We start from the raw sequence: 15,494 nt of genomic DNA, 5'->3' as shown, positions 1-15,494 counted from the left end.
AGCTGGTTTTTACTGGGGATCAGGAGATAATACCCGAATGTATTGTTTATTTTTTGTAAAATATCAATTATGAAAAAAAGAAAGAAGCGTGTAAACAGAGTGTATTTTTTCTACTTCAAGCCTAAGCTTAGAATAACAGCAAGTACGTAACTTCTCTTTCTACTTACAGCTTCTTATTTCCTATCCACCACATGTTCACACCCCCACAAAACATACACACCCACACCCCTGCTATATCACCACTGTCCATTTCTAGTAAGTTAGATCATTACAAAAGGGCCTAAGAGGAGGTAAGGAAAAAAAAACTCTACTACTTTAAAGTCTCGTTATATTTAAAATGACATAAATGAAAATGAGTTTATTTCGGTTATTTCCTAATCTAACCGTGCCTTGCCTGCCTCCTTGAAAACAGCATGTTGTGTAAGAAACCAGATTTACAAATGCAGACGTTAAAATAAAACGTATATATAACATAAAAATTATATATATATCATTCAATCTCACATATATATGTCAGTCTGCTTTAAAATGTCTAAAGTCCTAATCTCTTAAGTCTAAATTTCATTTTGGCCAAACATACGTGGGGATTTTGAATAAATTGGCAGATTTAAAAATGGACATAAACCTGTCTGCATTACTCCTACATCAACTGGGCATCAAGACAGAAACAAGCTCTTACACACACTGTACGATTGAATAATAAAAAGATGATGATTTCCTCACCGAACAGAGATCGGTCGAGTGAAGAGATGATGACGAGGCTTGTGTTTAAAGGGAATTTTATGAATGAATGTTGTAGTCTCCTCCCAGCAAAATGGTTCAATTTTTGTTTTCTTTTTCTTTTTGTGTGTGTGTGTGTGTGTGTGTGTGTGTGTGTGTTTTTAAATTGTTCTTAGTAGAATAATGGACTTGAATCCTGAATTCAGAATCCTGCTGCTGATCCTGCTCGTGTATCTTACAGGTAGGGTTGCAATATTTGTTGTCTATTAATATAATGCTTGTCAGTCTATTATTTATAATATTGTTCAAAATATACTGAAACACTATGACACACACACACACATACACACACACACACACACACACACACACATACACACACACACACACACACACACACACACACACACACACACACATATATATATATATATATATATGTATTAGATGACGTTTTCTCTGCTACTTCGAATGTGCTAGCCAAGCCATTTTTTTTTTTTACCCCCAACACACCCAAACTTCAGAAGCTGAACCCAAAAAAACGAATGGTCAGAATTCCATAAACTGCACAAAGTGTAGCTTGTAAAAGCACATTGGGCTGGTGACGATGTCACGTCAGCACGGGGGTAAAACCAAGGAAGCTGTACAGGGTTTGGGCTAGATGAGGGGCCCAGGATGGTTTAGTAGTCCACTGACATGCAGAATAAAACCAACTGTGATGATCTAGACCAGGGGTGGGCAATCTTATCCGGAAAGGGCTGGTGTGGGTGCAGGTTTTCATTCCAACCAAGCAGAAGCCACACCTGAATCTATGCAACCACACCGGCTCTTTCCAGATAAGGTTGCCCACCCCTGATCTAGACCTATGCATTGTTTGCAACTCATCAGAGAAGCTAATATTTACTCCATTTTGTGAAATGGTTTGGTCTGCTTCCATGTGTGGTAAGAGCTTCTGCACATAATGAAACTTCTGTGGCTAGAGAATAGAGGATCTCTGGCTAGCCAAAAAAAACAAAAAAACTATGAGGATGCAATATTGAATAGATTGAATATTACATAAGAATGAGTGATCGTTCAGTCATAGATTACAGCTCTATGTGTGTGTGTGTGTGTGTGTGTGTGTGTGTGTGTGTGTGTGGTGGTCCTTCTTAAATAGTTTGGCTGCCACCTAGAAAAAATGTGCATGATGCCTGCAAATGATTCTTTACCAGTCTCAATAATGCGGCGGAAGTGACGAACGTGTACGCTGATCCGAGAACAGGTGTTTTTAGTCTATTTTGTAAGATGTAAGTCGAGGAAACTGTTCTCAGATCTCTATGGTTTTATTAAATCGGACCAGTGAATTTGCCAAAGCAACGAGAACACGCTATTATTCTTTTATTCAAGAATAATAATATAATATTTCATTGTTATGAACAATTCAGTTTCAGTATCAGGTATCCAGGACGTGAAGGTGTCGTGCCATCCTGAGAAGATCTGTGCTCTGAGGGAGTCATCTGTGAACCTGACGTGCTCTTACTCAAATATCACCATCATCACTGGCTTCTGGTTCAGCCTAAAGGACAAAGCTAAATGGAGGAAGGAGGAACATCCAGAGGATTTAGCTTTAGACTCAGACTACGCAGGACGTGTGAGCTACACAGAGATGACAAACTTCAGCTCGACTCTTACAATAACAGACCTGAGAGAGAGAGACTCAGGGGAATATCGCCTCGTGTTCATTACGGATAAAGGAGAGAAATATCTGAGCTCAACTGGAGTTACTCTAACAGTTACAGGTAACAGAGCAGCTAGTCTGTAATAACCTGTGCTGTTATACACGTCTGTGTTCGAACATTCACCTTTATCTTCATTTAGACCTGCAGGTGACCCACGACTCCACACAACAAGCTCTCACCTGCCGCACTTCCTGTCTTCTGACCTCTGCTGTTCACCGGTACTACTGGTACAAGAATGGACAATACTTAGAGAAATACAAAGACAACATGGAAACTTTCCCTTTAACTAAAGCAGAAGAAGGCAGTTACTCCTGCTCTGTTCACGGCTATAACGATATTCTCTCTCTTCCACTGTGTGAGTATTCATTTGGCTTCATCATGTAATGGATTTTAGTTGATTTCAGTTTTGCCAACTCACTAGAAATTGCTAGATGATGTCACAGAATAATTTGCATAGTCATTGAATCCTCATGATCATTTGCACATCAAAATTTGTGAAGAAGAATAGAACAGTGCAAAACAGAGCATAACACACAACATTTCTTTCCTAAAAACCTAATGTCGAGCTGAATAAAATGCAAAGATCTAGCCATAGAAAGATGAAAATCAATCAATTAATCAATTAATCAGCAAACAGACAGTAAAGTTCTAGTGCTGTTGTGGATTCTGAAAGAGTCTGTCTTCAGAACTGAAACACTGATGTTACCAAAATAGTTTTAAATCAACTTCAAATAAAACCTTCCAATGACCTGTTACCATTTCAGGTGCTGGCAGGAGCTGTTATAGTGTGACCTACAGAGACAAAAGAGTCTGTGCTTTGGAAGGGTCTTCAGTGGAGTTTGCTGGAAGTTACTCACATCCCAGGGATCTGAGTGTTAGTGAAGTATTCTGGTGTTATATTCAGCGTGGTAAAGTCTTCCAGGACCTGAAGCAGGAAACACAGTTTACTAATCGAGTTGAATATGTGAACCAAGACAAAAGCAGCACTTTGAGAATGAAAAACCTGACAAAGAAAGACTCTGGAGAATATCAACTTAGATTCCTTACTAATGGTAAAGGATTCTCTGGTAAACCTGGAGTGATTCTGAATGTTACAGGTAATGTCCTACACTGAACTGTCTCTAGTTCTGGTCTCTCTGTATCGATGTAAATCTGTTAAATCACTTTCCTTTATTTTTTGCACATTCAGATCTGCAGGTAAGAGCGAGTCCCTCTGCAGTGGCATCAGAAGGACAGACTACAGTAACGCTGAGCTGCATCACCTCCTGCACTCTGTCTAACAACCCCACTTACATGTGGTACAAGAACGGACAGCCTGTTACTGACAAACTCACCAAACACAACAAGCTCTACCTGAACTCCAGTGAAGATGCAGGAAACTACTCCTGTGCCGTGAGAGGACGTGAGGATCTCCGCTCTCCTGAACTAACTGTTAACAACATGTTCAAAAACATATTAGTTACAGAGGATGGCCCTTGCTCCAGTTGTTCTCCAAAAGGGATCACAATCCCCATCACAGTGGGAATAACAGTCTTTCTGGCTCTAATGATCATCGCAGGAGCTCTTTGGATGTGGTATGTACAGTACAGTGTTAGATGACAGGATCGTTTACACATTGCATTTGCTCAAAGTTCTTTTTCAAAATATGTTTTTATTTCTCAGGAGGAGAAAGTCCAGATCAGTTAAAAGCCACAGCCGGACTGAGAATACGGAGCCCCAGAGTGGACAGGTGAGAACATTTGGAAGGTGGGACTGTGTAATAATGTGATTTTATTTATTTATTTTTGCCTCTCACCTGCCTTCTCTTTCTGTCTCTCACATCAGGATGACGTTCACTACTCCAGCATAGACTTCTCTTCCCACACTCAGGGCTCGTCTCTGTCCACCGGTGGCAAACGTCCTCGGGACATGGCAGAGCAAGAGCACGTCCAATACGCTGAGGTGAACTTGAAAAGACCCACTGCTGCCACCTAGTGAAAAATGTTTACATCCTGATTGCTGTACCGAAATTTTTAATGGCTGGAATTTAATTTGAAGAACTCTCAAATCTGGTCAGAAGGTGTAAATTAATTTTCCATAAAAGAGACTTTCAGCTGTTTCATTTCTATTATTACATTGGCATGGTATGAAACGCTCTCCAATAAAGCGTGCAATTAAAAACATGTGTAATCACTGACTATGTGAATTTTCCTGTAAGGAGATGTTTATTTAACATGTATGGAAGGAGTCTCCAGCTTCAGTGCTTTTGGAACATTCAAAAACAAAGCTGTAAGTTAACGTTTCCTGAAATGGGAAAGCCTTCAGAACAGAGAATTTTAAAAATATTCATTATTTAGTAGCCCAAGTAGATGGAAAGGTTGGATATTCAGTCTACAATACTGTATACGCTCAGATGATATTGTGTAATGTGTAACAGATGGATGGGATGCAGTTACCAATCTGAATTTAAATCGGGGTGTTCAAGCAAATATCAAGTACAGGTAACGTCGAGCGAATTCAAGCTGTTTGTAAGTAGAACATGAATAAACAACACAATCGTCAGAGATGGACCATGATTGCTGAATGCGTCCAGTCTCCCCAGTTTGACGTTAAAACAAATAACTAAAGATTATTTGGGAGGGAGTGTATACTTTGGAGATATTTTTATTTTATATGCATGTCCACATTGTATTGTCTGTCATGAAGCAGTTGAGGACCCAAGTACACATACTCAATGATTTTAATAATCTTGCTAAACAGTACAAAGATGTAATCCAAAAATGTGGTCAGTAAACAGGCATGGGTCAGGCGGTGCACAAACAAGGGCAAGCGACAACAAAACGAGGTCAAAACCAGAGAAACAAACAATGGTGCAACCGGCTTGGTGTCAACTGGTACAAGAGACACAGAGAGTATACTTCAGACCGAATGTAAATACTGAGTGTCCTTATATAGTGTGAGTGTGGCATTGCAGGTGATCGAGTCCAGGTGTGTGTAATCAGTAATCAGGAGAGTGTGAACATGAGAAGGTCCGGGTTTTGTACTCTCCAGCAGCCATGTTTGTGTGTCATGTGTTGTGGATAAAAATGACATGAAATAAACATGAGGGAGACTTAGTATGAGTAAAATGTAATTTTATTGGTAATTCACAAGACTGGTGGGTGCGTGGTCTGGAGGAGAGCGGGAGGGGGAAGAAAATGGGGTGCGTCCTGGGGACATGGGAAAGTCGGCAAAGGTGAAGTGGGAGGACCACTGAGAGTGGGGCGGACTGGTAGGTGAGAAGAGGGACGAAGGGTCGGGGCCCGAATCAGAGAAGAGGACATCTCCCTCAGACTGAAAGCCGGAGGGGGGTTCTGGCTGTGTAGAGGCATCAACACACACGTTCACGGGGCAGATTCTGTATCGGAGGGGGGAGGGAACCCCGCATTTCCATTTCCATTTCTGGAGGCGGTGCTGCGAAGATAGTTAAGTAGCACCATGATATCAGCAGTGAGATGCATAAGCTGATAATGAGTGTCCAGATCCAGATCCAGATCCAGTAACGGGGAGAGGAAGGACTGACGACAGGCACCTAGACACATAGAAGCGGGATTAGGCGGACATTGACAAATTGGAATTACACTTTAAAGATCTTTAAGAGCACTACACTGTGGTGTAGTAGTCAAAAAAGTGAAAAAGAGGTATACGAGCTGAGCTGAGGAGTGCTAATACACACACACACACACACACACACACACACACACACACACACACACACGCTCGTACAGTCAAGGGTCGGGCAAGTAGACACAACATACACACACATGAATAACTTTATAAGAATAATGAAAAAGGAGTAATAAGATATTATAATATCTTATAGTAATAGAGAAACTCTCTATAAAAAAAAAGAATAGTGGGATATGCAGGACAGTAGAACTGTAATGATATTAAGAAGTAGGAAGTACAGTAAACCGCTTTTCAAGTAGTATAAATATATATAAAATAAGAAATATAGAGCAAACATGAAAATAAATTATAAGCTAGAAATACAGAGAAATGTAACTTACTCATAATTCAGATGGTGAAGATTCTTGTCTCGCAAGGAAGACCTTAATTTTAAGAGAGAACCATAAAGGTGGCTGAGTCAAGCTGCCCCCCCGCGAGATAATAGTAAGACCGAGGTCACTCTAGATTGTTTCGTCTCTCCACTTTTGATTTTACGGGTTATTCAAATCCCTTGGTTTCGATTCTCTGGGTTATTCAAATCCCTTGGTTTTGATTCTCTGGGTTATTAGAATCCCTTGGTTTTGATTCTCTGGGTTATTAGAAATCCCTTGGTTTTGATTTTATGTGTAATTTGAGAACCCCTGGTTTTGATTCTATGTGTAAGTGGAATAGCCCTTTTCTGGAACATAAGAGTTAGATGGTAGATGAGCTCTTTTTTAACCCTATTGGTAGTGATATCATAGTTTTCTTGAAACATATGGGTTATTTACTGTGTAAGTACAGTATAAATACTGGAGCTTAAGCTCAGGGTATCGGATCACTTCTGAGAATTCTCATCGGTGTGGATCTCGTGTGGTGGAACGGAACCAATAAAGCTGGACCCTTGCTTCTTCTCACTCACGGCTGGTGTCTTTTTTTCTATTTCCAACTGGGCTCAGAGGTAGATGTGAGTATTGGCTTCTATGTTAAATTTTAAGTGTTTTTGGGTAATAGGCTAAATTTGAGCCAGCACATGCTGAATCCTGGGATGTATAGTTACACAATGATTCCGGCATCGACACGACTTAGCATTAACGTATTAATCTAATTGTGCTTGCTCTATATTATGTCTAGGCTAATTTTACTATTTGTTTCTACTAAAATGCACCGTATTTAAAACACAATTAAAATATGGAATCTAATAGGTAACACCTTTATGAGACTACAGCACTCAATAGGCTAAAATAGATCAGGAAAAAAACAAATTTTTTTTTTATTTTTATCTTTGGCCAATTCCACATGCACACATTTCACATTGTATTTAACAAATTCATAACAAAGTCCCTTTGTTATGTAATATACTCTGCCTGGCCAATAAAAATAGGCCACTGTTTGGATTTAAATAAGCAAATACTTAAGAGCCTATGATTGGATCATTATCGCAGTGATTAATATGCTTCAGCTGGCAACAATTTTTTTAGCCATAACTGATGCGGTGTGCAGCTTCTCATTTCTTAAACAACAATGTCAGAAGACGTATCCTGTGGTCGTGGAAAATTACTGGCCTTCATCAAGCAAAGAAAACAACTAAGGAGATTACATGATTACAGGATTGGGACATAACAGCTGTGTGGCCTAATCAGTGTGAGGCTAATCAGAAAAAAAGACTTAAATTTGCTAGGGACCTTAGAGACCGGACAGTGGAGCAATGGAAAAAGGTCATGTGGTCTTATGAGTTCAGATTTCCCCTATTCCGAAGCGATGACTGCATCAGGGTAAGAAGGGAAGTGCATGAAGTGATGCACCCATTATGTATAGTGCCTACTGTACAAGCCTCTGGAGGAAGTGTTATGATCTGGGGTTGCTTCAGTTGGTCAGGTCAACATCAAGTCAGACAAATACCTAAATCTACCGAATGACCAGGTTATTCCATCAGTGGATTTTTTTCTTCCCTGACACCACAGGCATATTCCAGAATGACAATGGCAAGATTCATTCAGATTTTATCCTTCCTGTGAAATTTTAAAACATTGCACACATATCAGTCACTGAAGAAACCGTTTATGATGAATAAAATGTCATTTTCATCACCTACCGAACAGCTTTTGGTTTGACAAGGCTCACTGTAGCATACTCTACTTCCTCTTCCTGATTAAGAGCCTTGGGGAGTTGAGCAGTTGAGTAGACAGGCACTTCCTTTGTGTGGGAACATGTACAATAAATGCTGGAGTACTGAATATTGTCTTGGTCGAGCAAGGGAGAGAGTGAGTGAGAGAGAGAGAGAGACAGAGAAAGAGAGAAATGTGGGACATGTCACACTTTGGGCAGTTCATGTGCGCTGAATGCCTGAGGAAATCCATGTCAGTGTCCCCACAAAGGGCACTTATCCTGAAGCATGCAAAAACACTCCCCTAGGCAAAATGTCTACACAGGATCCATTGTCCTGAGGCAGGCATTGGCATGGTGCACACTGGTGGGAAGCAGGCGATGGACTGGTGACAGGCTCCCTGGGGTCAGATAGTTGGGTTGGGACATGACTGCCGGGGTTACTAGGCAGGAACCAGGTTTGGGAGGCAACTCTGTTGGCCTCGGGTGTAAGCTGGTCTTGGGAGGCTTTGTTGTCAGCCTTAGGCAGGAGCAGGCATGTGTGGCCGTCCCGTCAGTCTCTGGTGCAAAAATGGCTTCGGAGGTCGCATCCTCCAAAATGAGTCTGACATGGGAGGCCATCTTGTCAAGCTCAGGCTTGGGCAGAGCTTGGTAGGTTGTCCTGTCGACCTCTGGCTTGAGCTTGTGGAAAGCCGTGATGTTAGTCTCTGGCGTGAGCATCGCTTAGGGAGTCGCGTCTTTGACCTCTGGTCTCAAATTGGGGCCTTGGATATGAGGTCATCACTTGACATCTGGCTGGAGCTCTGGAAGCAAAGTTGCCACATTGACCTCTGGCTGGAGCTCTGCAGGGGAGACCAACTTGCTGGTCTCAGGCTGGAGCTTTGGAGAGGAGGTCACTACATTGACCTCTGGTTGGAGCTCGGCATGAGAGACCACCTCCTTGGTCTCAGGCTGGAGCTCTGGTGGTGAGGCCTCTGGCTGGAACTCGGCAGGGGCGACCACCTTGTTGATCTCAGGTTGGAGCTCTGCAGGGGAGACCACCTTGTGGGTCTCAAGCTGGGGCTTTGGACATGAGGTTGCCATGTTGACCTCTGGCTGGATCTCAGCAGGGGAGACCACCTCGTTGGTCTCTGGCTGGAGCTCTGGAGATGAGTTTGCCACATTGACCTCTGGCTGGAGCTTGGCAGGGGAGACCATCTTGTTGGTCTCAGGCTGGAGTTCTGGAGATGAGACAGCCATGATGGTCTCTGACTGGAGCTTGGCTGGGGAGACCAGCTTGTTGGTCTCTGGCTGGAGCTCTGGAGATGAGGTCGCCACGTTGACCTCTGGCTGAAGCTTGGCAGGGGACACCACCTTGTTGGTTTCAGGCTGGAATTTTGGAGATGAGGTCGCCACATTGACCTCGGCAGGAGAAGCTGTCCTGTCGGCCTCTGGCTGTCGGCCTCTGGCTGGAGCTCTGCAGGAGAAGCCACCCTGTCGGCCTCTCATTGGAGCTCTGCAAGGGATGGAGGCCGCCCTGTAGGCCTCTGGATCACTCTCATAGTAAATGTTGAATGGCCAAACAGGTTTATGCAACAGGGTGGGGTTGATTGAAACGGGTGATTGCTTTCGTCCACGTGATTTAGTTCCTGAATTTATTTAATTATTGGCTACAGTGTGAGCATGTTCACTCATAACTGCACCATAGTGCATCGCAGTGCATAACGATCATAGAGGGATCATTCTCCAATATTGTTATTGTTTAATTCTCATAATTACAAACCACAAACTCGTTGTGGTAGGAGAGGCTACACAACGTACCATCAAGGTTGGGTGATTGTTTTTCATCCCCGTGATTTAGTTTTTTTTTTTTTTTTTTTTTTAGTGATTTAGTAAGTGGATTTCCTTAATTATTTGCAGAGATACGGCAAAGTGTATATATTTATCTCTTTCATGCTCAATTACCACCTGGCAAAGTGGTCACACGTGGAAAACCACATGGATAGTAATTACTGCTGGTACCCATGTTTATGACATGTATTGATTGCCTGGCCCCTCTGGAAATAGAGGATGGCCATGAGAGATGTCCCTCTTGCCTGGGGGGTGACCACTTGAGAGAGGGATTGAATGAGATGGCATGCATGAACTGCAGCTCCATGAGCTTAGTAGCACGGGCAGCCAGGTTGGCCCAGATAGAGGGCAGGTTGGGCACTCAACTGCGTCCTATACAGGCCATGTATCCTAGCCCTAATAAGTGCCGTAAGACCAATTTGCGGGTGGGGGGGGGGCTGTTAAGGATAAACACAGAAAGGTAGATCCCCTAGCCCAGATGGTAGACACCTTGGCTTCTGAGTTTGCAGAGATTAAGTCTCTCCTCCTTAATCTGCAACCACCCAGTGCACAGCCTGCTAGTGGTCCCGCTGCAGCTGCACTGCAGTTTCCTCCCAGGGTGCTGCCTCCAATACTGTCACCAGCCTTTGAGCCCCAGGAGGAGGATGCACTCTCCACTAGGGCCTCGGACAGCCTAGTTATCGGGGGAGGTTATGACGAGGAGGGTGCAGGGGAGAGCTCCCTTGGCTTGGAGAACAGTCAGACATCAGTCAGGCCTGTGGTAAAAATGGCCTTAGCATGTCTGGGCTTAGATGCAGCACCTGTCCAGGTGACTCCTCAGAGCGCTTTTTTCAGGAAGACCTCTCAGTCTGCAGCTCTCTGTGTCCCACCCTCAGCTCCATATATCAAGGAGCTGCAGAGGTGCTGAGCAGATGTTTCTCTCATCTACCGACAGACTGTAGAGCACTAGCAAATATGCAGGATGCACCCAACCATGGCCTTGATCGCATGCCCAATATAGAGCCGGCTGTTGCCACCCTTGTGCTATCGCCTGATAAAGCACTTCGGCCCAGTGCACGCTGCCCCTGGCCACAGTGCCGGTTAACAGATGACTTCATTGTGAGAAGCTATGACACAGCAGCACGTATGGGACGTATTGGGAATTTCATGTCACACATTATGCTGGCCCTGTCCCAGACATTGCAGGTTTTGGAGGTTGACCTTTCTGCCCAGAGCCTGAGTGACACCTCTTTTCAGGCATTCGCCTACATGACCAGGGAGTTGGGGAGGCTAATGTCTTTATTAACCCTTGCCAAATATGGCTGGCCCAGTCTCCACTTTTGAACCCTGCAGGAGAGCCCTCCACTCTATTCCTGTTATTCCTGGGGAACTGTTCGGCCCGGCTGTTCGGTCCAGCCCCCTCGCTTGACACAGCGAGGCCAGTCTCAGGAATTATAAGGGGTGAAAGGGTAGACAATGACTGTACCACTCCCGCGGTCGGGTGCCTCACCAGCCAGCAGCTCAGATGCTGGGAAGTGGTTACATCAGACCCCTGGGTTGAATCAACCCTGTCACAGGGCTACAACATTCAATTCAGATGTCGATCGCCAAGGTTCCAGGGAGTCAAAATGACCTTAGTCAAGGACCCAAACAAGGCTCTGGACCCTACGCCAGGAGGCCTGGGCTCTCCTGAAGAAGGGTGCCATCCAGCAATTAGACAGCGCTTTACAGAACAGTGGATCCTATTCCACTTATTTTATTATCGCAAAGAAAGAAGGCAGATTTCGCGCCATACTGGATTTAAGACCTCTGAACACACACCTCAAGGTTTTCAAGTTCCACATGCTATGTACAGTGGACGTGCTGCAAGGCATCAGGCAGAACGATTGGTTTATAACCATCGACCTGAAAAATGCATATTTTCGCAATCAGCAATCGCACCTCAGCACAGGCAATTCATCAGTTTCGCCTTCGAGGGAAGGGCTTACCAGTTTTGTGTGCCCCTGTTCGGGATCTCACTGGTGCCAAGGGTCTTCACCAGGTGAGTAGCAGCGGCACTGTCTCCATTACAGGCCAGGGGGACGTGAATTTTCCCATACCTGGACAACTGGTTGATCTGTTCCCAGTCAAGGGTAGGTGCCCTCAGAGAATCAGCATTGCTGGTCTCCCATGTTACCAAGCTAGGGCTTACAGTGAATTATGGAAAGAGCTCTCTGATGCCCAGTTAGCGAATAGTGTTTATTGGCATCCAGTTGGACTTACCGTAGATGATGGCTACCTCCTCTCAACAGCGAGTCAACAACAGCTCATCAGTCCCTTCAGAAGAGGCAGGGCTCTGGTCCTCAAAGCATTTCTGAGACTGTTAGGTATGCTCACAACAGCCTCATCTGTGGTCCCTTTCGGCCTTCTTTCATTACGGCCTCTCCAGATCTGGCTGAATGACCTCGGCATGCATCCCACTCAACACAGGCACAAGCTGGTTAGAGTCACTGCCAGTTGCCTAAGGTGCATGTGCCCATGGAGGAGAAAAGCATATTTTGCCCAGGGGGTTCCTTTAGGGGCCATACCTTCTTGCAGAGAAGTAGTGACCACAGATGCCTCCCTGGCCGGCTGGGGAACTGTATGTCAATGCTGGGCAGTCAGAGGCCAGTGGAGTTCTTGGCAGCGGGAACAACACATAAATATGTTGGAGCTACAGGCAGTGCGGCTCGCCATGAAACATTTCCTTCCAGTGCTGGTAGGAAGGCTTGTCCTTATAAGAACAGACAACACATCTGTGGTCTACCATATAAATCACCAGGGGAGCACCAGGTCCAAACAGTTCTTGAGGCTGGCCCAACAGCTCTTATTATGGGTCCATCCTCACCTACTGAGCCTGAGGGCAATGCACTTATCAGGCACTCAAAACACAGCTGCAGAGTTCCTATCCCAGCACAGCCCCAGCACAGCCCCCACCCTGGTGAATGGAAGCTGCACCCTGAAGTAGTGCAAGCGATCTGGCATAGATATGGCAGGGCAGAGGTGGACCTTTTCACCTCACTGTCAACAAGTCACTGTCCCCTTTGGTTTTCACTGTGGGAACCAACAAACCACTTTGGCCAAGATGCACTGGCCCATGCATGGCCAAATCGACTGCTGTATGCTTTCTCTCCACTACCGTTTATACTGCCCTCCCTAGACAGGTTCCTCGGGGGCAATCACAAGGTGCTACTAGTAACCCCCAAATGGCCAGGGAGAGTGTGGTTCCCAATATTACACAGATTACTGTACAGGGAGCCTTGGTGCCTCACTATGAGGAGGGATCTCCTCTCACACCTAGAGGGTCGAATCTGGCACTCGAACCCATCCTGGCTCCGACTTTGGGTCTGGCCTCTGAAGGGCCAGAGCCATTACTAAGGATGTGTAATCCAGCAGTTTTACAGACCATCCACAACTCCCGTGCACCTTCCACCAATCTGTTGTATGCTAACAGATGGAAGCTCTTTTCTGAGTGTTGCCAAGCACAAAATCGGGAACCAACACGCTGTTCCATACCGGTAATCTTCAGCTTTCTCCAGTCCCGTCTTGATGGAGGCCTTGCAGCCTCGACCATCAAGGAATACATAACTGCCATCTCAGCCATGCATAATAGATTAGATGGCATGACGATTGGGTCCCACACCCTTGTGAACCGCTTTCTTAAAGGTGCTCAATGACTGAGACCTCCTCGACGAAACCCAGTATCCTCTTGGGACTTGCCTCTTGTATTAGAGGCACTTTGTCAGCCTCCATTTTGAACCCCTAGAGAGGTCAGAATTGAGGTGGCTGTCTATGAAAATAGCTTTCCTCTTAGCTATGGCATCAGTTAGATGAGTAGGTGAGTTGCATACCTTATCAGTAAGCCGAGAGTGCCTACACTGGAGTTCTGGGAACACAGGGGTAATTTTATGGCTGAACCCTTAATTTCTCCCAGAGGCCTTTTCTTTGTCTTATACTATACTATAGTCTGTCAGCTTTTTATCCCCCAACTCAGGAAGATGAGCAGGGCTCGAGTGCGAGCCTGTTGTGCCCAGTGTGAGCACTAAAGTGTTATATCCAAATGACTGCTGAATTCCGGCATAGACAAGGGCACGCTTTGTCCAAGCAGCGTCTGTCAAAATGGATTGTAGATGCTAGCGTTTATGCCTATAAGGGCAGGGGTCTCTGGATCCCTCCTCAGGTTTGAAGTCACTCAACCAGGAGTGTGTCTACTTCATGGGTAGCCCTACGAGGGGTCCCTCTTTCAGATATTTGTGCAGCTGTATCATGGGCATAAACCTGCACGTTTGCAAGATTTTATAGGGTGAATGTGATCCTGCACAACCCAGTGGCTACAGCCATTTTTCCCTCGGCTTCACAGCCGTTGTTAAGGGGCACATAGAACTTCCTCGTGACCTTGTTGGTGTTACTAATCCATCACCTCTGGCGGTCAGTAGAAATTCATAGAACCATGTTTATATACGTAACCATAAAATAGACTTTAAAAAGTACATAGATCAATTGAAATCCTATGACCTGCCTGCAATCCTACCTCCTGCCCATTGGATCCAACCACTTCCACAATGCTGCTATCATCAATCGCTCCATAACATCTGGTCATGTACCAACTGCATCCAGTGGAGCAAGTGTTATTCCCATCCTGAAGAAACCCACCCTGGATCCCTCAGACATCTGCAACTACCAACCGGTATCACTTCTCACTTTTCTTTCTAAAACCCTTGAACACACGCTCTACAATCAACTGTCTCTCTATCTCTCACAGATCCTAACCAGTCTGGCTTTGAAGCGGCACATTCCACAGAGACTACCCTTTGGCTGTCACTACCGAAGCTGCATGCTGCTAGTTCTGCCAAACTTTCATCAGTACTCATCCTCCTTGACCTTTTAGCAACATTTGATACAGTCAACCACAAGACTCTCTTGTCCATTCTCATGAGTCCTGGAATTTGTGGCACATCATGGCAGTGGGTTGCTTCCTACCTGGAAGGTCAGGCATATGAAGTGACACTGTGGGGATCCACATCTGCTCCATGCAGACTCTCCACTGGTGTCCCACAAGGCTCAGTACTTGGTCCTTTTCTGTTCTCCCTCTATACTTCCTCTCTTGGTGAGGTCTTATCCTCACATGGGTTTTCAAACCACTGCTATGCCGATGACACTCAACTCATCCTCTCCTTTTCACCCTCAGACACTCAGATCTCAGCATGTCTGTCCGACATCATGGATGGCAGCTCATCAGCTGAAACTTATTCCCTGCAAAACTGAACTGCTGTTCATCCCAGGTGATTCATCCCCATGTCAGTATCTTTTGATCTCCCTGGAGAACTCTCTGATCTCACCTTCGGTCACTGCAGGCAATTTTGGGGTAACCATGGACAATCGACTGTCCTTTTCCTCTCACATTGCTCATTTGTCCATTTCTATCCACACAGGACACTCAAGTGATTGTTCCATCCC

General features: G+C 44.9%; 1 protein-coding gene and 1 pseudogene across 1 annotated transcript; both read left to right on the top strand.

Annotated features, from left to right (window-relative positions):
- The first annotated feature begins 279 nt into the window (after positions 1-279).
- LOC128602675 (sialoadhesin) lies at positions 280-4,667 on the top strand. The gene is made up of 8 exons (XM_053616607.1): positions 280-290; positions 897-961; positions 2,145-2,498; positions 2,578-2,793; positions 3,203-3,535; positions 3,628-4,012; positions 4,101-4,167; positions 4,263-4,667. The coding sequence occupies exons 2-8, from the start codon at positions 904-906 to the stop codon at positions 4,410-4,412; spliced, it is 1,563 nt and encodes a 520-aa protein (XP_053472582.1). The 5' UTR covers positions 280-290; positions 897-903; the 3' UTR covers positions 4,413-4,667.
- A 7,264-nt stretch (positions 4,668-11,931) lies between these two features.
- LOC128602587 (uncharacterized) lies at positions 11,932-13,415 on the top strand (annotated as a pseudogene).
- The last annotated feature ends 2,079 nt before the right edge of the window (positions 13,416-15,494 follow it).

This window comes from Ictalurus furcatus, chromosome 27 (assembly GCF_023375685.1).
Source record: "Ictalurus furcatus strain D&B chromosome 27, Billie_1.0, whole genome shotgun sequence".
In the NCBI taxonomy this organism is placed as follows: Eukaryota; Metazoa; Chordata; class Actinopteri; order Siluriformes; family Ictaluridae; genus Ictalurus; species Ictalurus furcatus.
The sequence above is the reverse complement of the archived record's forward strand: the minus strand, read 5'-3'. Positions and strand labels throughout refer to the sequence as shown.

Coding starts and splice junctions, on each gene's coding strand:
- LOC128602675 (XM_053616607.1), top strand. CDS start 904: ATGGACTTGAATCCTGAATTCAGAATCCTGCTGCTGATCCTGCTCGTG. Junction 962..2,144: donor CCTGCTCGTGTATCTTACAG/GTAGGGTTGCAA, acceptor TGAACAATTCAG/TTTCAGTATCAGGTATCCAG. Junction 2,499..2,577: donor AGTTACTCTAACAGTTACAG/GTAACAGAGCAG, acceptor ATCTTCATTTAG/ACCTGCAGGTGACCCACGAC.